Source organism: Dryas octopetala, chromosome 4, assembly GCF_963921425.1.
Source record: "Dryas octopetala chromosome 4, drDryOcto1.1, whole genome shotgun sequence".
Taxonomy (NCBI): domain Eukaryota; kingdom Viridiplantae; phylum Streptophyta; class Magnoliopsida; order Rosales; family Rosaceae; genus Dryas; species Dryas octopetala.
Window position 1 is genome coordinate 19,376,619 of NC_141369.1, and position 26,059 is coordinate 19,402,677.

At 35.2% G+C, this 26,059-nt stretch overlaps 2 protein-coding genes across 2 annotated transcripts; one reads left to right on the plus strand and one right to left on the minus strand.

Annotated features, from left to right (window-relative positions):
• The first annotated feature begins 8,189 nt into the window (after positions 1 to 8,189).
• On the plus strand, positions 8,190 to 15,601 carry SHP1 (K-box region and MADS-box transcription factor family protein). The gene is made up of 7 exons (XM_086239774.1): positions 8,190 to 8,419; positions 13,361 to 13,442; positions 14,133 to 14,194; positions 14,286 to 14,385; positions 14,498 to 14,539; positions 15,282 to 15,323; positions 15,416 to 15,601. The coding sequence occupies exons 1-7, from the start codon at positions 8,190 to 8,192 to the stop codon at positions 15,599 to 15,601; spliced, it is 744 nt and encodes a 247-aa protein (XP_086095900.1).
• A 1,568-nt stretch (positions 15,602 to 17,169) lies between these two features.
• On the minus strand, positions 17,170 to 22,445 carry GAUT15 (galacturonosyltransferase 15). Its single transcript, XM_086240336.1, has 6 exons — positions 21,990 to 22,445; positions 21,601 to 21,644; positions 20,834 to 20,986; positions 18,618 to 19,199; positions 18,217 to 18,519; positions 17,170 to 17,733 (listed from the first exon to the last, which is right to left on the minus strand). Exons 1-6 carry the CDS (start codon positions 22,201 to 22,203, stop codon positions 17,449 to 17,451), a joined length of 1,581 nt encoding a protein of 526 aa, XP_086096462.1. The 5' UTR covers positions 22,204 to 22,445; the 3' UTR covers positions 17,170 to 17,448.
• Positions 22,446 to 26,059: the final 3,614 nt, after the last annotated feature.

The window sequence follows — 26,059 nt, forward strand, 5'->3', positions numbered from 1 at the left end:
GTGTTTGTTAAAAATCTACAGCCATTTTTTGAGCTTGTGACATCAGAAAGAGTTGAGGCTGACCGTATGGAGATTTATGTGAAAGAGAAGCAAAAGGTGACTGAAGTGTTGGATAAATTGCCTGGTACAATTAGCCTCAGTGCTGATATGTGGGCTTCTTTGCATGGTGCTGAATACTTGTGCTTGACAGCACACTATATTGATGAATCTTGGAATTTAAATAAGAAGATTTTAAATTTTATTATTGTTGATTCTTCTCATACAGAAGACATGCATTCAGAAATTATTATATCTTTAATGGATTGGGATATTGACCGTAAGTTGTTTTCCATGACATTTGATATTTATTCCACTAATGACAACATAGTCATTAGAATCCGAGAGAGGCTGTCCTAAAATAAGTTCCTTTATTGTAATGGTCAGTTATTTGATTGCCAAGTCAATTCTCTTGGTCTTCAGTTTATTTAATCTTGATTTCAGTAGGTCTTTCCATCTCAGTGAAACTCTTCTGGTAGGTTGTTCAGATATTGTATATAGTAATATTCTGTCATCATTTTGAAGAGCTGGATTAGCATTTCTAGGAATTTTCAATTTAACAATTTTTTTATGCACTGAAAATTCTTTGGACTATATGTTTGGTAATTGTAATTACACTAGTATCCTTATTGAAAATAAAAAAGGTAAAGAACAAATTACAATTTAGTACTTCAATTTTACATGTTGTTTCAACTTAGTACCCCAACTTTGAAAACTTGCAAAAAAGTATTTGAACTTTCATTTTGTGTCAAAATAGTACCTCTGTTAGTTTTTTTGTTAAATAAACTGTTATCTGCTGACGTGGCAGGAGTATTTTCGTCTTTTCCTTAAATTTAAAAATAATAATATTTTTAAAAATTTTTGAATAAAAAAATTAAAACTTCTTAAAAAAAAATGGGAAGGAGATAGGCAGGGGAGGGTCGGGGGTTGGGTAAGGGGTGAGGGGGCTGGGTTGGGGGGGTGAGTGGGGGAGGGGCGACGAGACTGGGGCAGGAAAACCCCACCCCGACTTTGGGGAAGGAGATGTGGTAGGAGAGGCCGATGCAGGGGAGGGGTTGCGGCAGCGCGTAGAGAAAGAGGGGCTGCCTGGGGCTAGGAGGAGCAGGGCAGGGCGGGGCAAGGCAGGGCATGGCGAGGCTAGGCAGGGCAGGGCGGGGCGGTGCTGGGTAGGGCGGGGGGCTGGGTGGGGGAGGGAAGGGGAGGGGAGGGGGTGGGGCTTGGGGGAGGGGGTGGAGGGTGCGACGGTGCTGGGCTTAGGGTGAGGGGGTGCGGGCGGGCTGGGCTAGGGAGGGGATGGGTAGGGGAGTGGTGGCTGGGTGGGGGAGGAGGAGAGGAGAGGAGAGGAGGGGAGGGGAGGGGAAGGGCTGGGTGTGTCAGGGATAAGAGGGGGATGAGGGTGGTTCTGCGTGGGGCATGGCTGGGGAAGGGGGAAAAGATTTTTTTATTTTAAGAAATTTTAAGAAATTTTTTTATTTAAAAAAATTATTATTTTTTAAATTTAAGGAAAAGAAGAAAATACCACTGCCACGTCAGCAGATAACGGTTTATTTAACAGAAAAATCAACAGAGGTACTATCTTGATATAAAATGAAAGTTGAGATATTTTTTTGCAAGTTTTCAAAATTGAGATATTAAGTTGAAACAACATGTAAAGTTAGTGTACTAAATTGTAATGTGCTCGAAGGAAAATATATTTTTGCCTGTTGTAAAGTGAACCTTGGCATTTTCGAGCTTGTGCAACTAGCAACAAAGAAGAAAAGAATGGTTCTGGCACAGGACATTGCTTATAAAGGGTCTTTGATCTATTTTCTTCTAGATTTTCTTTTTATGCCATGTCAGTGCGGATGAAAAGTTTACAATTTGGCAGGTTATGCATGAAAAGTTAGTGCATAAGGTAGCAATTTGAGCCAGAGCTACCACGCCTCTATATGCTCTTCTCTTAGATAATTACTGCACACAATTACCATCAAAATCTACTAGATTGTCTAAAATGGTTATAGGAGGGGTTGATTTTCATGACATGGTGCATGGGTTGTGGCATTGGCTTTTCTTTTTCCCCCCTAGTGTTGAGAGGTTTTAGCACAGCTACAGGCCCACAGGCTAGTGGAGAAGTAGACGTTTAACTTGTATTACATTCAAGGTCTGGCTAAAGAAATGGGCTTTCTGAAAAGCACTCTGACCATACTTTGGCTGTTTGGCACTCTGCTTGCTCCCTTTTCTAAAAGCCAAAAGAAAAAAAATAAGTGAACAAAATATGGTATGTTTGACTGGTTTATGGATAAAAATCTATTTAATCAAAGAAAAACTCTCCAAAACAGTACAAAGTACAAACCAACCTGCAGAATACAGAGGAGGAAATGCAAAACAGCATTATAAACAAAGCAGACCCAAACAAAAACAGAAAAGAAAACCCAACTACACCAAGATCACAAAACAAAGAGAGATGCCAATGATTACAAATACAACTAATGGCTTGCGACCCAATCGACTCTTTCCAATCAGGAACTAATTCTAATAACTTTCTGAAGCAGCTGCTCCTCAGCTTATACATGTGAACATGGATCCTTTCACTCCTTTCCATCCAAATGTTAAGTACAAGGCTATAATCCCGGCCCAAAATGGTTTGAGAACCACACTGAAGATAGCTTTCTTTTGGAGATTCATAAGCCACTCAAGAACTCATAACTCTTCGAATGAGACAAAAGCTGCATTTTAAAAACATGTGGTCTCTGTTCTCAGTTGAAGTTTGACAGACACCCAGTAACCCCAATGAACTACTCTTTCTTTAAGCAATATCATCCACAAAAATTTTCCTAGAATTGTGATCGATATTGGTCTGCTTAAACCTTGCCTCAATCACCAATTAGCTAGTTTTCTACATTTTGCCTATTTATCTAAAGCAACATGCTTAATATTGTGGGAAATGTTCAAACCCAACCTAGTTGCATCACATCATTAATTGGTACACCAGGGTCTTACTATTCTGAGATGCACATTGAATTATCAAAATTAGAACAAAAAATCACTGTAGTCCTTTTAGTTTGTTGGCACAGAGATTATACTCCAAGCAATATTCCAATTCCACTTATGTTGTAGGATTGTGACAGGGTATGTGGCATTTATGGTATTAGGTATAGCATTGAAAACCAGCTTCTTTCACCATCATTTCCAAGTTCAAATGTACCATCAATGTTGCAGCATCAATATATTGTTTGTGGTCCCTCAGCCCTTTTCATTGAATATTAATTTTGCAATGCATTATGGCTTGTACTTCAGATTAGCTATCTCTCTCTCTCTCTCTCTCTCTCTCTCTCTCTCTCTCTCTCTCTCTCTCTCTCTCTCTCTCTCTCTCTCTCTCTCTCTCTCTCTCTCTCTCTCCTCTCTCTCCCTCTTTCTTTCAAAAGAAAGCAAAAGGTCATCCTATTTAGAAATGCATCCTATTCAGCTGTGTGCAACTTTTGCTTTTACCCACAACTTGCACCTAAATTGACATGGGGGATGTTCTGCATATATATCTCGGTGGAAATGGTGCTTGCTCCACTTAATCATGTAAAGACCACAATGTTACATTTTGAAGGAAATTAAGAATATTGAAGACTCTTATGACTTCAAGTGGGTCAAAACTTCTGCAATTTTGGCAATTTGGTTTATGTCATGGTTCATTACAGTCTCATTTGATATGCTAATTAAGTTCATCACAAAGATCATTGTATCTTTTTTGATGAAACAAAGATCATTGTATGTATCTGGTTTCTCAATCATCTGAAAAATTTGTCTTTAATTGAAAGGGAAAAAACCAATTTTGGTCCTTGTATTTTACTCCGAAAGCATATTTGGTCTATGTGTTTTATATTATTAGCAATTTTAGGCCATTTTAACCTAGAACTGGATTCGATACAGTTACCGAACTGTCAGGCCCCAACCGACAATTGACCAATAATGGTATAAATGAGCCAAATTCGTATCGGATGCTACTGCCTCCGACAATGTCGGTATTATCGACACTTACGTTCGGAACGGTTCGGTATAGGCCCAATCCGACCATGATCTTGGGCTTTGTTTTGGGCCAAAATTGTGAGTTTTTTTTTTTTTATTTGGTTTGTGACTTTGTGGGTATGTTTTAGGCCAATTTCAGAGTTTAAATTAAAAGGTTCATTGACTTTAGGTACCAAATTATAATGTTTTTTCATTTCAACTACTAAAACATTTCATTTCACTTTAGGTACTAAATTTCAGTTTAGGTACCAACTTTAAAAAACATGGTTATATCGAACTGTGACTGTCTAACAGTCATAACTTTTTTATTGATTTATTGTTTTTTCAATATTTGCAAGGCTTAAACTTTAATATTTAGTCTTTGAGTTATAGGACTTTATCCCCCAAACCTAAATCAAAAGTATGAAACCCTTAAAAATTTTGATTTTTTATAAATTTTAAATAGTCACAACTATGACTGTTCGACAATTACAACTGTAACTGTTCGACAGTCACAACTGTATAATAAACTGATTTGTGACCTAATCCAAAATGTTTTACTCTAGGTTAGTACCTAAACTAAAAAAAATTAGTGTCTTATTGTTTTATTAAAAAACTATTGATATTTGGTATTTAATCCTAATTTTCTATAAATTAAACAACCCATAATGGTTATGAGTTGTTTTAAACCAAGAAAATGGCCTAAAACATACCCAACAACCCTTGCAAGCATACCTCAATAGGCTCTATTCATCAATTTCATCATCACATATTCACATATTCAGCCCTTTTCTGTGCATACCTAATTTATATATCAATCATGTATTTACATCAATTTACATCACTAACTAAAACATACCTAGCTACATTACATAATAGTATAATACATATTACATACCACAAGAAAATGCATTATTCATGACATTAAACAGATATAGAGTAATAGAGTAGTTTGAAGAAGTTAATTTTCCAACTTAGAAATTAAAATATACAACAAAATAACAAATGAACAAATTTGTTCAAACTTAGCATCTTAAAAAGTTAAAATATACAACAAAATTGTGTTAGTACAAAATCAGCTGAGAATATTTATATACAATTGTATAACTAACAAACTAGCATATATATCTTTACAAGAATGCTCTAAAACTAATTAGTTAGTAAGTTAATACAAAACTAACCACCATGTTGGCCCCATCGCACAATGTAATCTCAAAATCTGAACCGTCTATTTTTTAGGCCCTACTTCAAAGATCATCCCTGTAAAAAATCTCTAAAATCGAAAATCATTTAGTCATTTGATTATAACAACAACTATTTATATGCTTTTATCGAAAACATTGATCATCTATTTATTTGATCTTAATTAGATGACTAAATGATTTCTGATTTAGTTGATTTTTTGTAATGATGATCTTTGAAGTATGACCTAAATAATTGACGGTTCGGATTATGAGATTAGTTATGTGGTGGTCCCAAAAGCATGGTTAGATTTGTATTAACTTGCTAACTAGTTAGTTTTAGAGCACTCCTCTATATATATATACCTAGCTGATCCACGAAAATGTAGAGTTCTCCACGAATATTTACCATAATTTATTTTTCTCAAGAAATGAAATTCAAGCCTTTATGGTTGTAAATGGGAATGGATTCCATAATGTCTATTACAATTGTTTTGTTACGTTACAAAATCTTTGTTACTCGTGTACATGAGTTCTAATTCAAAAGGCATTGGAGTGAATAGAGAAATCGCACATCTTAGGTTCATTAATTATTTACCTAGAAAAGTTGGGGTTGCCCAAATTACTTGTCCTCCATTTTTGTTTTTGTTTTTTTTTTTTTGGGTATTAGACTTGCATGTTTATCAGACCTTGTCCACTATTGGTTCAAAAAATTGATTCAACATTTTTGAAGTATACAAGTTTGGAAAAACAAAGGACATTCTGGTAGCGGAAGTATATATATATATATACTTGATTGGTGCTTAAAAAATATAAATTATTGTATGTATCGGTTATAAAAATATTTTAAAACTAATTAATTATCAAGTTAATACGAAGAACACATCATTATATATATATATATATATATATTTCCCCTAATAATTTTATATCAGAAACTATAATGCGTGCTTTTTTCCATTTTTCTCTTTCACTTTTTTTCTTAAAGAATTTATGAGCTTTTATATATACACAGCTCGATCTTGTAACCTTGTAGTGACACGTGATTTAAAGGGTGCAAAATGAATGGCCTCTTATTATCAATTTATTTGTGTGTATATATGGTTGATCAAATCATATCTAACTCGATCGTGACATTAATTCACTAACTTCTTGGTGGCTATTAATGCTCTGAGGAAACATCATATATGTGTATGTCTTATGGTCAAATCAAATTGTAGGTAGCTAGGGGCTTAGAGGGTTAAGGTCCCTCTCCATACTTGACATGATATCCTAAGAAATTCGGCACCGTACGTGCGTAGAGATGGATAGTCTTGCCGGCTATGTCACATCAAATACATAATTAGGCATGCATGCATGCATGCATCTTGCTCAATCATCTCACCCACAAAATTTTTCCAATCACTAAGTGCTCAAATCCTCCTAGCCCTAGGATTTCATCTAATTGTTAAAATTGATAACGTATTATAAATTCGATTTAACAGTTCAATATATTTGGTGCTGAACTATATATTAATTGTCACTCTTAACATTTAGCCAATCAATATAAAAATCGTGCTCAACATTCTCAACAAGTAATTAAAGATTTTACCTATATAGTACCTAGGTAACCAGGCTAAACTTATTTTGATATCATATCAATTTAAAAGTTCAAAGTATTAAGCAGAGATACTCGATCAATAAGTGAGGGATCAACCAATGTGGGACTATATTGCTCACGAGCAGACAGTGTTTTTGGCAACACAAAGTTACTAACAATTGTGAGCTAGAATAGGAGGATATAATGCCACCAATGTGAATATGCTGTGATCCGCAAATGAATCGCAAATGAAGGTGACATAATGAATCAGAAGGGGGTGTTCCATTCTTACCATAAACGAACACAAAAAAGTGGGATGGTGAAACACTTATTCAACAGGACATCACATGGGAGTCTCCTTCGGTTACGTCACTACCCTAGTAAGTAAGTAAGTAACTATATGTTGTAATAATGCAAAAGAGAGAGAGAGAGAGAGAGAGAGAGAGAGAGGAGGGGGTAGTGATGAAAACTTTCAACAGCAGTGGTGAGGTCAGAAACAAATCTAGAATAAAGGCCAACTCAAAATCCAAGAAGCAAATAACATGGGAGGTCCTCTCATTTTGTTTTTTCTCCTCTATGGACCACGACCCTCTCTCTTTCTCTCTCTCTAATTTCTTTCTTTTTTTTTTGGCCATGATTTCTTTCTTTCTTTATATTGAATGAAGCTCTTGAGTGCATCTTAGCAAAGGGTCCCATTCAAAACGCTATTCACAAGTCACTCTCCAAAAGACCCTTTATCACATCACCTTCCCTTTTCCCCATACATGAAGAAATGGACGGTTAATGGAGAATGAAAGTAATACACCTCAAACCCCCCCACCCTTCTCTTCTCTCCATCCGCTCTTTCTTTCTACTCCCCCATTACTAACTAATACTAACCTAGCTAGCTCTAGCTAGAGAGCACATTTCTATTTATATATATATATATATATATATATAGTATTCTAGACCCATATACATATATGTACAAAACAAATAATGGAGCACTGTGTGAATGAGTTGGGTGATGGTTGAGAGGTCTATTTTGTGTCCATAAATACCCATCTGCTAAACCAAATCACTTCCACTTCTGCAACCCTTCCTTCCTGCTGCTCAACTATGCACCAAACAACCAATTCTAAGAAACTCAACTCTTGAAGTAATTCTTCTTCTGTATATCCTTATTTTTCTAATATATATATATATTATTCCTACTTTTGTTTCCTTTACTAGCTTAGTGGGCTTAAAAAAAAGCTCATACGTACGTAACTGATTCAGCTTAATCTTTGTCTTGCTTTATTACACATATATATACATATGGTTGTCACAATTGATCATCACCAGCTTGTAACTTGTTTTGATTTCGATATTGTTTGCTAACAGAAAAACCAAATTCAATTTGGGGTTTTTTACCATTTTAATCATCTTGCAAACCGACCATGGAGTTCCCAAATCAAGCACCGGAGAGCTCTAATTCCCAAAGAAAACTGGGAAGAGGGAAAATTGAGATTAAGCGGATCGAAAACACCACCAATCGACAGGTCACCTTCTGCAAGCGCCGCAACGGTTTGCTCAAGAAAGCCTATGAATTGTCTGTTCTTTGTGATGCTGAAGTTGCTCTTATTGTCTTCTCTACCCGTGGCCGCCTCTATGAGTATGCTAACAACAGGTCCAACCTCAACCTCTGATCTCTCTCTCTCTTTAAGTCCTCTCTTTAATTACTAACTTGTTTTTGTTTCAGTCCTCATCTTGTTTTTTTGTTGCTGCAATTGATCAGTGTTCAAATTGCACTATCATGTGACCTTTCAAAGATTGTTTTTGTGGATTTTGTTTAAAGTTAAGATTGAGTACTCTTGCTGTTTTTGGTTCTAGCAGCTAATAGGGTCAAGCTTGAGAGTGAAGTGTCCCTATTAACAAAGATTCACTTGTCTTTATTTTCTTCTTTTTGTTTTTTGTTTTCCTTTATGAGCTTTGAGGCATATTTCACCCATCAACCTGAAAATTAGATCTTTGTGGTATATAATTTATATTTTCTGTTTTTCTTTATTATGGTTTTCTTTCTAGTTCTTTGTTTCACTGGATTCCAGATCTGTGGTAACAGATAGAAATGGAAGTGGGGGTGATGTGTGTGTGTATTTTTGTTATCAGTCTAAAAGAGAGCAAACTTAGGGTTACAAACATTTGCAGGTCTGATAGATCAGCTAGCTAGCTTCCTTGCATCTTCATTGTTATTAAAATCTACCATTAATTCTCTCTCCCTCTCTCTCTTCCTCCCTTCTCTCTCTTCCTTCTCTCTCTTCACATGTCATCTATCTATCTGCAGTCCATAAAAAGTCTGCCTCTCACAAGCTGTCCAACTCTCATTAGCCGGTTTCCCTTCATCGATCTCTTGACACTTCCTAAGTAACATGTCAGCTCAACACCTAAACAGTGAAAGCAAAGAAGGACCCATCAAATGGGAATTAGCTAGGGTTCAAAAACTGAAATGAATGCCTCTTAAAAGTTAAAACCCATTGCAAATCAGATCTCAATCAGTTTGCCAGAACTAAGTTCATCATCACCCTTATAGTACGTTATGGGCGTCCACAATATTCTGTCCTCGATCTTTGCCCTTTTTCTTGAACACAAGGAGGAGGGTGTTAATAGCTAGCTAGGTAGCTAGATAGGGCTTCAAAAGTCAAATAGGTGTCTTAGAAATCCTCCAAATCATACACTTCAATCAGTCTGTGAGTCTGAGAAAAAAGTTCATAGCCTAGCTAATAGCCTAATTGGATGTCTAAAGCTTTTTCTTATGTTACACAATTGTTCCCTAGCTATCTTCACCAGAATAACATAAGAACTATGTGATTTGATGATTAGGACCACAAAACTCAACTGGGTACGTATTCTCTAAAACTTGACAGAAATCTCTCTTTAGCCTCCAAGTACCAAAATATATTGAACAACAAAAAGAAATAAACTTTTTCATGATATTGGTGGGTATAAATGTCTAAACCTAGATATAGTTCTTAGGGTTTCAAAACCCAAAACCCAAAGTCCAGTACTGGGTGTGTATATTTATTGACCAATTTACCCTTATTTAATACACATTACAAATTGGGAGTTGGGAGAGAGAGGGAAGCTAGTATGTGATGTGCTTAGGGTTTTCTTCTTGTATGAGTTGTATGCTTTTTTCCTTTGTTGATCAATATATATTTACAGCATACGAATCTTTGGTCACGTCAGACGTGATGTTTCTGTTCTTCAGTCCGGACAAAGAAGCTCGTGTCATGATTCCTTTTTACTGATCTCACCCTTCTCTTTTCATCATCTATCCAATACCTTCCCTTCAATCTGTTTCTTTTTATTTATTTTTTTCTTGTGGTGAAAAGAGAAAAAGAGAGAGTGAGACTCGTTTCATGTTTGTGGTAAAAAAAGAGTCTTATAAACACAGACTTCAAATTTTGTGTAAAAAAAAACCCAAAAGAGGGAGAGATATGATCATCATGATGTTTATAATTTTAAGCTTTTACAAAACCATACATGCATACATACATACATACATACATACATGCATTTATGAATTATCTGTCTCTGCATATACTCCAAGATAAAAGTTGTGTGTCCCTGTGTGTGTGTGTGTGAGAGAGAGAGAGAGAGAGAGAGAGAGAGAGAGAGATATTGAATGAAGTTTAAAGTTGAAATGACTGAGGAATGGAGGTGAGGTACGAGCCAATGGGAGGGTTTTGCAGTTTGCACAACTCAGCTCTCTTTTGGTGAATGGAGGAGGTAAGCGTGTGAAAGACAATTCCAAAAATGGCTGCCAAAACAGACTTCTCTGTCTCAGAGATTTCAGAGACATAAAAGGAAATAAATTCTTTTTCAGACCCATGAATTAATAAAACCCACTTTTTTAATATATGTGGGAAATAGTTACAGGGTTTTTTGGGGTTTGAGGCCATCGAGGTGGGTATGAGAGTGTTCCCTTTGGGTATTACACTCTGTGTAATGGATCAATGACACGTGGCGTGGGTTTAGAGATTGTGGAGGGGGAGCCAATCATATTCTGGGATCTTCTGCCAGCATGGCAGAGACAACCAATCACTGGCTCGACAAAATTAAGGTTACAACTCTCCGAGAGTATAGTGATCAATGCCTTCTTTGGTTATATTCCATGTTATATAACATCGACTAGGACTATATTTACTGTGGTGGAGCCTCGTCTAGGTTCATGGTCTATGGTCCATCAAATTTTGTTGATTTTTTTAGAAAAATATATATAGCTAGTACTTTTTCTTAGAAATTTATAATATAATATATATATATATATATTTGATCCCATAAATAAAAGACTTGGTCTTTAATAATAATAATAAATTATTTGATTATTTTTTATTATTGACTGCATTGTTCTAGAGTTTTTGTTATAGGACTATAATTAATTGTGAGTTGGTCGATAAATATATATGTGTGGTTTTGTATTTTATATTTATTAGTATTTCATTTCATCTTTGTTTGTTACATATATGATGTGGAAATAGTATTATGCTTTTACGTTTTCTTTGTAATGTTACTAGCAAAATTTAATAGTTAATCTAAAAAATATAGCTCATGTACTGCTTGTCTTATATATGCAAGAATGGCATGATTTGTTTATTTTTCAAAAAATTATGTAAAGAAGATAAATTAATAATGAGTTTAATTAATAATTAATTCTTGCATGCATGCATTTTAAATAGTAAATGATATATAAGTGATATTCTCAACTGAGGGCTCGAACTCGAAGAGTTTAGTAATCTAATATTTGAGAGATAATCTTCTTCTTTTTATTATTTTATAAATATATTTCGAGAAATATATGATTGCAATATATACTAAATACTTGCATTGTGGATCTGATAAAAACCAAAATAACATAATTGATTGGAATAGTAATATTTCACTAAATATATCCAACTTCGTCTCTGTGTAGATGTGTGTGTGGGATTTTGATAATTTTGTTGAATGTTGAATTGTCTTGTTACTAGCTTACATAACAGTATTTATTCTAATTAAGTTGGGTCCATCATCAATGGCCAAAAAAAAAAAAGTTGGGTCCATCATCAAATAGGAAAAGATCATGTTATATAGTTCATACAATACGTACTATATACAGTGTAGCCATGCATGCATGTTCATGATTATTCTCAACAATCTATTTAGTAGTGAATTACTGCCATACTCATTTGGTTATTTCATAGTTGAATAATTCCAATTATCCAATACAAGAAACAAGAATACCATGCTACAAATTTTAGAGCTCATGAAGAGATTTAAATCTCTTCATGAGCTCTAAAATTTGTAGAATGGTATTCTTGTTTCTTGTATTGGATAATTGGAATCTCTCCAATATTCCTTCCTAGTGGAAGTATACATGTGCAAAAAACTTTCATGGGTCTTATCCTTAATTATGTGGTAGTCTAACATGCATCTAATTAAATAAACATGATGTTGAGGATGTTAGGGATTTACCTCACGCCAAAAAGCAATAAACTTGATCATCTTCAAGAGTCTGATCAAAGAAGAACCCACAATTGGCAACTGCTTCCATTTGATGGATTAATTTCTGCAATAAACTAAGGGTTTGTTGTTCCACATGACCAAGCCTCCTTAGGATCGATATAGACGATACAAAAGAGACTTTTCAGTCAGTAAAATATAATCACTCATTCGTTTCTCGAGAACATGGATGTGATGATGGGATATTCACAAGGTTTATGAAACAAGAATTTACAAGTACTGCTTCTCAATGAGAAAATATGCATAAAGCTTGACGGAATATTGGCTAACTTTCTTCCTTTAACAGTAATTATGCAATATTGTGACTAATAAAAGAGAGAGAGAGAGGCTTTTTTTTTTTTTTTTCAATATGTGCGGCAGCCCTAGGGACTTTTTTGGACTGAATATAATATACAAGAAAAAAACTTATTTGTATACATCTTATTATGTTTATTTTTCTCTAATTACATAATGAGAGAGATATAAGGACATATAAGATATACACCCGTTACATAAAAATTTTCTCAATTGCACATATTGGTCTTATCCCTTTTGAGGTAACAATATATGCTAATTAGGTGTCATCTAATTAATAATGTTATTTGGTTGCACAATTGTAAGTATACATTCTTGTTGGGATGATGTGGTTCACTGCAGGTTATGTGTGAGAATATAATTAGTCTTATATCAAATACAACAATTTACAATATATAAGGTGATCCGGCCACCATTGTATCGAAATTTTTTGAGATATGCATAGTGGATTGTTAAGTTGCGGACATATTGATAATGATTTACATGCAGTTAGTAGTGGCCGACGGTAAAATTTATATTAGGTTTTTCATTCTCTCATGAATAAGAAAATGGGGCATTGGGAAAAAATCTAACTTGAAGTTCATTGGGATTCCGTAACATTCTTATATATATATATATATATATATATATATATATCTAATTTGAACTCTTTTTCATTGAATTTAATATAATGCCTTTGACTCTTTGAGGATGAAAAACATTTCATTGAATATTATAAAGATTTTGAACCAAATTATAAAACTATTAAGTCAACCGTACCTTTCTTCTTTCCTTGCAGCGTTAGAGCAACAATTGAAAGGTACAAAAAAGCATGTTCTGATTCTTCAAACTGTGGATCTGTTGCTGAAGCTAACGCTCAGGTACGCATGCTCTGTTGGGATGTACGACATGATTAAAATAAGAGTATGATCCTAAGAAGATATGTTTGGTATGCTTATACTTTTCATATAAGATGATATGTTTGGTATGCTTATAATATGCTTATACTTTTCATATAAGTAAAATGCAAAGCCTAATAATCTGACTTCTGACACCTTTTTGTAGTTGTAGAAATCCATAAACTATTAGTCAGAAGCATTAGTCTAAAATACCCTTTTCTATAATTTAATTCCTTTTGTTTTTCCCCAGTACTCCTAGCTAAGAGATGATTCACCAGTACACTAAATTAGCCAAACCCAATTTGTCACCTAATCCACATTGACACACGTACATAAAATATCAAGGAATACATTGCAATGTTCCTATTGAACAAGAAATAAATAAGTAAAAGATCAGTCGCATGCACCTTGTCTAATGAGGGCTGAAAGAAATTGTTACATATGTGATATCAGAAAACACATACTGGAGGGATTCATCGCGCTCTACAAAAATATGTTCAATTTCCTGCATTAATTAAAGACATTCGAACCGTTCAATTAATCTAATGGTCTTAACCATCCCACATTAACGTGATTGTTTTAAGCTCACAACCCACCTAGTTTTATACTAACAGTGTGTTTCTAAAACTTTTAATGCTAATGCTATACTACCACATGCATATATGGCCTCAGTTTTATCAGCAAGAAGCATCCAAATTAAGAAGACAAATTCGAGATATTCAAAATTCAAACAGGTAAAGTACAAATAATTTGCCAGTGTACATTATATATATTTGTACTCATCTAATATCTGAAGGTATATATAATAACATGTGTTGTGTTCAGGAATATACTGGGTGAAGCTCTTAGCACTTTGACCCCCAAGGAACTCAAGGGCCTTGAATCCAGATTAGAGAAAGGAATCAGCAGAATAAGATCAAAAAAGGTAGTGCACTTCAATTCCCTATTGTAATTGGATATTTATTGAACTGTATGTCTTTCACTTTCTATCTCACTCACAATCTCAACTGACATGTTCCAATTAATATACCCACCAGAATGAAATGCTGTTTGCTGAAATCGAATTTATGCAAAAGAGGGTAACTATTGTCTCCTACTCTATCATTTTCTGTTTCTCTCTGTGCTGATTCTTGCATAATGAGCTAGGATAATCTGAGTACTCATACATTTTTCTGGCTTTTAAGGAGAGATCTGTGTTAGTCAAGAACATTTATCTGTATTGCAAATCATAATTCTTTTTAAAAATGATATATGGCATGGGCAATGCTATTTTGTCGTACAGTCCGGCAAGATCGTGAATCTAAACATTAATTAGATGAATATATGTTTGTTTGAATGCATAGTCCAAATTGACTTTAATCTAACACACACACATATATACATATATATAATATATTAGACATTATGGCCTCGTTTGATGCATAAGGTTGGATTTAATAGAATAAATAGCTAAATTCATGTGTATTTAAAAAGAAGAATATGCATGGAGAGTGTCTTCTAATTTGAAGGAAGAAGATGAATATTATTTATAAGGGGAAACTTATCCCCACTAATCCCACCATTAATTTTGGGGATTGAAAGTGATAAGTTTCCCTTTATGATTAGTCTATCTTCTTCCTTTAAATTAGAAACTTATTAATTCCTTAAATACACATGAATTTAGTCATTATCATATCTAATCTAATCATATGCATCAAAGAGGCTTATAGGTCGAGATAAGGTAACTTATATGTCATATCCTTTTAGTGCTAATTATGCTTAAAATGAAACTCGAATATTCCTGTTCTTCTGAGAAACAATGTGTGTGCACATACTGTGCAGGAGATTGAGCTACAAAACCATAACAATTATCTGAGAGCAAAGGTCTGATCTCTTTAATTCTCTCTTCAAGAGTGTAAGACATGTATATATACAATAAATTAGATGACTTAATTATAAGAGGCTGATTACTGCAGATAGCTGAAAATGAGAGGGCACAACAGCAGCAGCAAACAGATCATATGATGCCTGCAGGAACTGCATATGATCATCAGTCAATGCCTTCACAATCATATGATAGGAACTTCCTCCCTGTAATCTTGGAGTCCAATAATCACCATTACTCTCGCCAAGGCGGCCACACAGCTCTCCAACTTGTGTAAGATTCCTTATTCCATCTTCCATTAATTAGCATATGATCTCACCACAATAGCTAGGGGGATATCTTCAACTTTTTCATGCTTGTTAAGCACAACTGATCACTTCCTCCAATCTTATCATATATATTTTTCTTTTCAATTCATATCATACTGATAAGTTTCTCTTTGATTTTTGGATGCAGTTGAAATAATGCTGGAATGCCGTCTGGTGTTCTAATGTCTCTCCTCTGATCTGCTTTCGATCTTAAACTGTATTAGTGTATGTATATGTGATGAGCACCAGGTTGTCTATGCTCACCACAATGAAGCCCATTAGAATTTTCTGTATTAACTAGCTAGCTAGCTAGACTCTTTAACTGTGGCATACAAAAGCACCTACTGCTCTTGTATGATGTACGCAATTAAATTCTATGACACCTCAATTAAAATTCCATCTCTCTGCCCATCTTCATGCATATATGTTTGTCTGCATGCATTCAGTGCTACCTGATTTGAGGCTCAGAAAATTGTTTAGAACAGAGTGAGTTCCAGTAGAATGCTTTGATTGCTGTTCCAATTCTCACAAATTTATAGTTTTGCATATATGCAGAAATGTTTTTAGAAAAATATAATCATAAATTCTTTCACCTGTGGCAAATGGATTGATTGCCTAGGGAAACCAATTAAGAAAGTGTATATTCGATTTGGGCTAGGCTAATAGGCTTTGATTTTATAGAAAATGGCCCATTAAAGTTCAATCTTGATCACCAAGTGGGCTGCTCTTCCAAGTGTGCCTAACATGCATAGACCAACAGCATTATTATGCTTAACTTGGGAAATAATGATATAGAATAGGTATAATTTTATATGCATTCTGTATAATATTTGCAAGAATCACAACCCTAACCTGCCACAACCAGTCAGCTTCTGTCTATGTAGCAATTTGGCATTCCCAAAAATATATTACTTATGCATTAATTTATTCTTTTCTTTTTCCTTTTTTAGCTGGGCGCATATATTAGCTAATTCACGTGAACATTTGTCTTGAAATAAAACCCGACAATCAAACATTACTGTTGTGGTGTGTAATGCTGTTGCAATTGATGAAACTTTGAATTTATTATCACAGAGGTGGGTTTAGGCACATTCTCAATTTTGACAAAGCAGCCTCACCCGTGATTGTGTAACTTTTTGTATGGATTTGGAGTGGTGACAAGATATGAACCATACCCTACCCTACCTAACCCATTTATCCATTGGCAGCACTAGTTGTTTTCTTTCTGATTTTGTGACCGGTATATACATTCATTGGGTCTATCACTCAGATCACGTGATATATTAGGGCACAATGAAAGAAGTAGACATACAAAGTGTACACCCGTTGCAAGAAAACTTTTCTTCTCAACTTGAACCATGCAGGCAGATTCATTGCAGCACTAACCGAAGAGCATACAGGTCAACCCCTACCTAGAGTTTGTGCCCAAGTGGAAGAGAGATACATATATCATTGAGCTACACACCATAAATAATTGAAGAGAGGAACTACACCCATGATAAACAAAAATTAATAGCCTTATTAACAAGCTTCATCATTGAGCTAAGAAATTTCAATTACCTGAGTAAATTTTTACAATATTGTTGAGATACATCCATGAAATTTATATCCCTTATATGCATTGAAGGTTGAATATATATCCTGATTCTATGGTATCTTGCATGGTACCTTCGTCTATTGTCTATTATATGGACATGTAATAACCATCTGAAGCGTCCAGAGACTGAAGCCAAAACCTTCTTCTCTCTGGTCCCAAACTGTGCTTCTGGTTTTTGTCCCCAAATGAATATCTGAGAGAGAAAGAACTTCGTCCTGTTCACCCCATGATTCTACATTTTCTAAAAAACTTGTTTGAAGAATTTACATGTTTATTCCACAAGCCCCGTACCTCTGGAAACCCAATCTCGAGCCATGGCTTTGCAGGGCCACTGAAATGTACAACTGCAGCAGCTTCCAATATCTCTTGAGGAACATCTGGGGATCGACAACCTAACCCGGCCACATGCCATAACGGATCAATAGGGTGCACATGACCCTCAAATGCGATTAGGGCGGGGGGAATTACTCCCGGATGCCACAATGTCAGCCCAGATGTGTGGCTCTGTGAAATACAAATAAGATATTAGTAATGGCAGGATGAAATAAATATTTACATAATAGGGAAACATAATGTAGTAATGTATTTGGTAAACCTTCACTTTCTGATTATGTCCAGATTAAAGAATATATCTGACTTATCAGCTAAAACAAAGTCAGATAGCAGATAAAGATAAAGCTACATTTGTATACTTAGTGTTTCAGTTACTGTAATGTACGTACATCTCCCAAGTGTTTTTATGTAAATCAAATGTTTCTTGTATAGATAACCACACGAGATCAATGAGAAGTATCAAGTCGGATTATCATTCTCTAGTATTGAGCCTCAAGAAACCAGAAAATTGAATAAACATTAATTTCTAGTATTAATATACCAGCAGACTAGAAACATGAAATATTGGTCCAGCAGTGGGTCTTGACTATATAACAAAATGAATCCAAATGGAAAACTCTAATAACCATAATTCCTGAATAAGAAGACACTTACAAGTTTTAGCCATTGATGGTAAGTTTCTGTTATGTTGGTCCTCCTCCAAGCTTCAAGATCAAAGACATTCACACCAAACAGGCACGCACAACGATCATGATCAAAGTTTGATGATATGATAGGGTGTGAAAAATTAAAGTAATCCTTATATTTTCTTCCTGGGCAACAGTTTTCACCGCACCACGAATTGACAACTGCACCAACAACATTTCCTTTGAGATCCAATTCCCACAAAGACGATATGTCATGTTGTACTACAATATCATCGTCCAACAACACTATCTTGTTGAGATCTGGAAACAGCTGTGTGGCCCATAAAAATTAGATGATATCATTACAAATTCACATTCAATGTCATCCATTCCATCAGGGAACATCTGTGAAAACAATAGAGTGATTACCTCAGGGATATAAATTCGAAGAAGGTTCATAAGGGAAATGCAGCTGGGACTCAAAGCTTCTAAGTATCTTTTATGTTCTCCATCATGTTCAAAGTCCTCCTCTTTCAAATTTTTGTAATAATGTCTCCAAATTAACCGATGGATCTCTAACATCTCTTTGACCCCAACATTTACTTCCTGAGACCAGTCGTATTGGTGTAACCCTTTAACTTCCACCACTGCTGATTCAACAGAATTAATTGCAAACCATGCATGCATTGGAGTGTAAGTTTTCTTGTCAGTCACTATGTGAAAAACCAATTTTTCAGGGTTGGCCGATTGTTGGACTGTAGAAGAGATAACAACAGAAGCTGCGAGGACGTTATCAGTTAGGAGAACAAGGTGGTGAAAGGAGGGATCAGAAAGTCGAGAAACAAATTCAGGTGAAGGTAAACGAGATCGAGCCATCGCATTTACAGCATATTCTTCAGCTAATTTGAGGCAAAGACAATGTAGGCTACTGGGAACACCATGTGAAGCTAAATGCCAGTACATCGACTCGCGCTGTCTGGCTGACTGAACCTTGTGTTCCATCCTTGATAGCTACATATTAAGTAAAGAGATCATTTAGATGTGCAAAAGGGTTGGCACTAATAATATTATGTAGTGTACAAATACAATTGTTTTCAAGAGTGTAATGATTCTGATACATAATCTCAGTTCCAGTGGCTTATTACTTAATTTTTGTTAACCATGTTTGTAGATTATCCAAGTCAATATACTTTATGTTCCAGCATCCCTGCTTTCCTTTTTGTTAAAGTCTCCTAGAAAAGAGTGCTTTGGTATTCCAAATTTGTGATTCTTATATGCTCTAATAAAAAGCTAAATCAATTCTTCGTCCAATATAAATTAGCATGGACACCAAAACTTTATTAGCTTGAAGGTCATGTTTAAATGTTTAATCCGTCACTATGTGCATACATTCTTTTCTTATGTAATACAATAATCAAAACAAGGATCCAATCACCAATCCCCAACACACCCATAAGCATAGGAGAAACACACCCATTCATCCACCCACCAATCCAAACACAAATGTTACTTCAAGTGTCTAACTAAATGCAGCTAGCTAGCAGCCAGTTGGCAAAATTTAGACAGCGATTTGATGGAATCACTTTGCCACCTTTCTTTAGTTCTTGTGGTCCAGAAGGCTGGCACAGTCCAAAGTAAAGGTAGCATCATATCTAGAACTAGAAAGTGAAGTAATGTACGCAAAAGATGCTTGAGTAACTTCCAGGTTCTACATAAAAACAATGTAACATGGAAGAAAAATGGAATATACAATGATGTCACAACAATTTCAATCCACTACCATCAGAAAAGGATCTCTTGGACAAAAATAATGCCTAGTACGACCACAAATGCGTAGTCTACCCGTTACTGTTAGAGCCTAGAGGAACATTTAATTGTTTGAACAAAGAGCAAAAGAACAATTTGTAGGTAGTGATAGATGGGCCAGTTGGCAATGGTAGTTTAGTGGCATGGAATACGCAGCACAAGTGAACTAAATAAATCTCTGTTATTATGAAATAAATCATTCTAAAGAAAATTAGTACTCTATAAGTCCCAGTAACTAGGAACAACAATAAAAAGACAATGTAAATTGTTTTTAAATTGAAACTGGAAGCAGGTATTGCTTAGGTTTTTACACACTAGTTTAGTGGGTTTTGACTTTTGGACTATCTAGTCTTTTTCCTTCATATTAGCCATCTAGTTTGCTTCCGTCACTCTCATCGTCCTTTTAGCTTTAACCTCCAAAAACTAATACGTCGGATGCCAAAGAATATATTCATCACAAACAGAAGATACATAAATGGACAAAGAGTCTTCTTCTTAATATAACTATAGTAAGGGACCCAGAAATAATAAAATTAAGTTAGGATGAGATTGGTGGACAGTTGACCAGACGGTCCATACCCAATTAGTCCAACCCCAATAGGCTAATAATTGCAATTGGGTAGGTGGACTTAAGGGGTTTGGAGTCTTTGGACCAACCTTTGGTAACTCCAAGTGGTGGACTAGACACGTCATCACCCCACCACCACCATCACACACAGAAGTAATAATGATAGACATTAAAGGAAACAAAACAAACCACTGGAAATGAAAAGAAATAAATATAGAGTGGATTATATATGGCTGATAAAAATGAGTGCTACTAAGAGTGTAGTGTGTACCATAGCCTTTGTTTTCAAAGCGAAGGCCTTGACGTCTTGTGGTTTTGATGTCATCTCCTGCACAAGCTGGTTGAACGAGTCTATCCCTTCTTCATTAATGTTAGCGTTACCGTCCTTTGCTTCCAGCAGTGCTCTTGTCAACTCCTCTCTGAGCTGGTACATGCATCATCACCCACGTCAAAACAGAAACACATTAGATGATTACGTACAACCGTCGATCTCATTAAAACCGTGTTGACGTTGGAAGGGAGAAAAAGCTATTGCCACTCAAAGTTGAGTGAAGCTTTTTTCTGACAGTTACACGATGGACGTCGTGGAAACAGTGAAATAGTCGTGGAAGTAGAGGTTCTGGACAAAATACTGTGTTTATTGTTTTTATTATTTTTTTCTGTGTTAACGAAAGATCAAGTGGACGAGAATAATATGATTACTGAACAACTGGCCACGTGTCGTGGAAAGCAACTGGTGGGAGTGAGGCGAATGCCGACACTCCCTAAAATGCGCTTATCCATTGACTGTACTCTGTATTTTTCCTAGTACGAAAATGCCATCTCCCACTACATCGTTTAACAATATACCGTCAATTGAATTATCATTTGCGTTATTTTAGGATCACTTATGCTAATTATGAATTGCTAAAATCACTCAAATGATGAAAAAGTAAATAAATAAAGTGGACAAAAATCTTTTTTTTTTTTTTTGTTGGTCCTCCTTCATGAAAATGAATCTGAAAATGGTATTTTGGTGAATAGAGTGGGAGCACTTACTACAGATGCGTCATTGCCGCTGAAAAACCTCCATCCTATACAGTCTGCATTACCAAAAAAGGAGAAAGAAGAGTTGGTAAATTCTGTGAGAGAGAGAGAATATAGACATTGAAGGTATGCAGAGACAAAAGTTGTAAGGCTTGGTGCAGAAATCAGAATGGCTTTATGTTGATGTTTTGGTATGAACACCACCAGTAATGCCATTTCGATAATTGGAAATTGAAATTCAGAAGAGAATTCAGGTACAATAGCCAACAGCCGCAAGAACATTGAATTGTACAACTACGTCACAGCTAGCATTCCAAATTCCTTTTTTTTTTATATAGTTTTAAGAATTTCTAAAAATTAAGAAAATTAGAAATTAAAAAAGAAAGAGAGAGAGAGAGTACCAATAGTGGAAGAGCAGGCAGTGGCAGATTCAAGGACTATGAAGGCAATTCTAACAAAAAGAAAGGGCAAAACAAGAGCGAGCACCAGCAAAAACGGCAGCACCGTCCGGCTGGAAAATCTCCGAGTCGCCGTCGCCGGAGAGGCCTTGCCGGCGCCGGAGCTGGCTATGGTGAGCCTCTTTATCCCCTTGGTGGATATGTAGAACTTCATCATCTTCCGCAACTCTTGGTCCTCCGCAGCTTCATGAATAACACGGTTCCGACTGCGGTGATCGGCTAGAGAGTAGAAGAAGAGAGTAGTAGTAGGGAGTAGAGTCTCATTGAGATCTGGACTGTCCGTACAGATCCAGCGAGCGAGATCGAAATGCGAATGCGAATGATATTGAGTTTGGATTTGGGAGGTCACGGGCTCGACTTGTCTTGGAGACCCTCAACTCAATTAATCAGATCGCTCTCTCTCTCAGTCTCACTCTCTTTTATTTTCCTCTTTTCTTTCTTTTAATAAATTAAAAACCATTCATTTCGAAAAATAAAAAAATAATAAAAAATTGAGAGAGAGAGGGAAAAGCCAAAACCCAAGCCGCGTTGAAAGCCGCGGGAAAGAGACGGGAATTTTATAAGCATTATGCTTTGGAGAGAGAGAGAGAGAGAGAGACAGAGAGTGAGTGAGAGAGTGCGATGTGAGTTGATGAGAGTAAGTTTGGCCGTTTGGGGCTTGGTTTAGGTACAAAATTACGGAAGTGGCCTTGGATTTTCGCTAATCTCACCGACAAATTGTGAGCATCACACGCCTTCTTTCCTCGCTTTCTTTTTTGCTGCTTGCTGCGGATTCCGGCCCAATGGCCCATGGGTCGGTCTGTAACTCTCAATTTGTGCCGACAACTGTTATTCTTGCACAATATTGTTTTTATTTACATACTATCATGATGGTAGAAACCGTAGAATTATTATATTTTTACTGTGCCTAGATAAAAAACTCAACCCAATATAATTAGGGAGGTGTGAATGTGTGATGACTCATGGTGAAGCATGTCCCTACACGATTGGCTTGTGGGAAGGATGTCCTCGGATCTTAAAAATTTTCTGAAAATATTATTATTATTATTTTGTTTTTTGTTTTTGGCCAAAATTATTATTATTTTGTTTATTTGCGAGAAGGGTGTTAAATTTGAGATTCGAACATTATGAATAGACGTGTTACCATGGATATTCATTTTATTTCAATAAATAAGTTGTTAGTCTATTTTTAAATCTACCCTGTCGTATATACTTTTTGGGTAAAACTTGCTCATATCAAATATCATCTATTGATTGTTCTAATAGTTAATTAGTAAAGTTATGGTCGATCAGTCTCATACTCTCATATATATATGACTACTTGTAATTAAAATGCCAGAGCACACAATGGTCATTGATTCCGAGTATCAAATTTGTTCCCCACAGGCCACAGAGTTATTACATGCATGTGCTGTTGCATGTGAGAGTATGCCATCATGCATGCATTGCAATTAATTTGCATGATATATGCTGAACTACCAATTACTTCTTTCTTTAAATAGCTCGATTATTAATTAAGAGATTATATACAATGTGAATGGTGTACGTCGTATTGATAAAAAATTAAAGCGATGACCCAGTGAGAAATTTAATGCATGCTGCACCACCCTTCATGTCAGCTTGTATTATGGATTTCAAGCGTCACAAGATCGATTTTATCGCGTAGAAAAATAATTTTATGTAATCGATACACTGCTACGTAGTGGAATTAATTTAATATATTATAATATAAGTGGATATTATTAATATTATATCATACTAATATAAATATATTATCTAATAATACCCTTATACGTTAAATTAGTTACACATATCACATAACGTATATCGGTTATCTCCAATAATTTTGTTATCACATATCTCATGCATGCAGTTCAATCAAACTTTAAAAACACATGCTTAATATGCTCTCTCTCTCTCTCTCTCTCTCTCTCTCTCTCTCTCTCTCTCTCTCTCTCTCTCTCTCTCTCTCTCTCCTTTCTCTTGTTTCCGGTCACCTAATATTATTAATCAAGTTATATTATAACACAAATATGTCATAATAGATTTGACTAAGTGTGGATGAGCGAACATGTTAACGTGTAATTGAGAGCTCAGCAAAGATTTTTTAAAACAGGCAAGCGTTGCTTTCTCTGTCTAGTTTTGAGGGTATAGGCCAATGGGTTCACTTCATCCCTTGCTAGGATATAGAATGACTTTTGATTCTTAAATCTCAGAGTTAAATCCTAACATAAACATATCAAATTAGATTCCGAGCGCTCGACAGTGGTCATCGAGCACTCACCGCTCGATAGTGATCATCGAGCACTCACTGCTCGCACGTTCACACATGAATGAGCCTGATTTATTAATATTATAACTTAAAAACATAAACTTGTTGTCCATTCATATTATAGCACGAGTCGGTTTTACAATCATGCATATATACTGATGTTTTTTTTCCTCTAACATGCATGATATAGCATAGATAAATATGTGCTTATGCTTTTTTTTTTTTTTTTTTAAGGAAAACATATGCTTATGCTTAAATATATAATTTCGATCTATTTCCTATTAAATATTTATGCTTGTTCGATCCCTATAAGCAGAGACAACCATGCCTCAGGCTCACAGGATTTCAACAATATTATTTAGAAGTCAAATTATGTTAGGCAATCGATCAATTAAACCAAATCAATTAATTAAATTCCACAATGGGAAATGAAAGATATTCAAATCTCACGTTGACCGTGGACTTCTTAATCTATTATTCAACTTGATCCAAATTAATATCATGAATTTATAATCTAATAAGTTTGGTGCTTCACAATTGTGGAAGGTTCGGTGAACCAAATAACAAATTAATGGCATTATATTCTTGGATAAGTTAATTTTACACGTTTTGCTTTTCTTTCATTCATGAAATAAATGCAGCATCAATCACGGCAAAGCGTGAAGAAGTATCTTCTCTGACTCGCCGTGAAAATTTGGGAAGTCGCCATTACTTCTCTGCTTTGCTTTTCACAGCGTCGGTGCCAAATCATTTTATAATATTCAAACAACTTTTAAAGGTTAATTGCCAAACATCCAAAACTTAATTATTGATAATTAATAATTAATAGTTACGACTTACGACTACAGTATACATAGACTATTATTCTAAGTTTAGTTAAGAATTGATATAAAACATGATATGCCAATGAAGTATTAAAATAGAAAACAATTAATAATACCATATCAATTACGTACAATCTCAAAATTAAAGTTAGAATATTAATTAATATATAAATGTCTATATTATTAATATTTTTTACAAGACATATGAATATGGAATTAATATGCATCTATATATTTGATATGTATACAGTAACAACATTTTTCTTAATTAATTTGTTGATTATATATGATGGCGTTGTTACATTAATTTTGGACGTTGGAAGTGACCTCAGTGATGGTGGGACGTCTTTGTCACCGTGCACATGCATCATTGTGGCTTTTCGGCAAATTTTAGTCGTCAATTAAATTAATTAATTCTCATGCAAAGTACTAAAGTTGTACTAAAAACAATAGGGTCCGTTAATGATAACCATTTTAACCAATATTGTTCCTTGGCATCCTTGCATCTGGTTTTTGATGTTATGCATAGTTTTGGAGAAAAAGAACAACAAAAGATTGTGAATGTTATGGGAAGTTGCAATTTAATTAAGGGGGACTTAGAATTCAGTCCATTTTATGAGTCTTTCTTAGACTAAGACCGGTAGTAATTTAGGATTTTTAATTAAGTCCTTTTAGTTTTCTTCTTTGACGGCTTTATGTTAGGTTTTAACTATGAGATTTTAGGCGGAAATCTCGGAGTTAAAACCTAACATGCAGCCTCTACAAAGCCCACTCTATACCCTAGGAGGGGAAAAACCCTTCAAATTGGGAGAAATACTCTTCAAATCGGGGAATAACTTTATTATGAATTAAAAGGATTTTCTTATGAATTAAAAGGATTTTCTTATAAATTAAAAGAATTTTATTATGAATTAAAA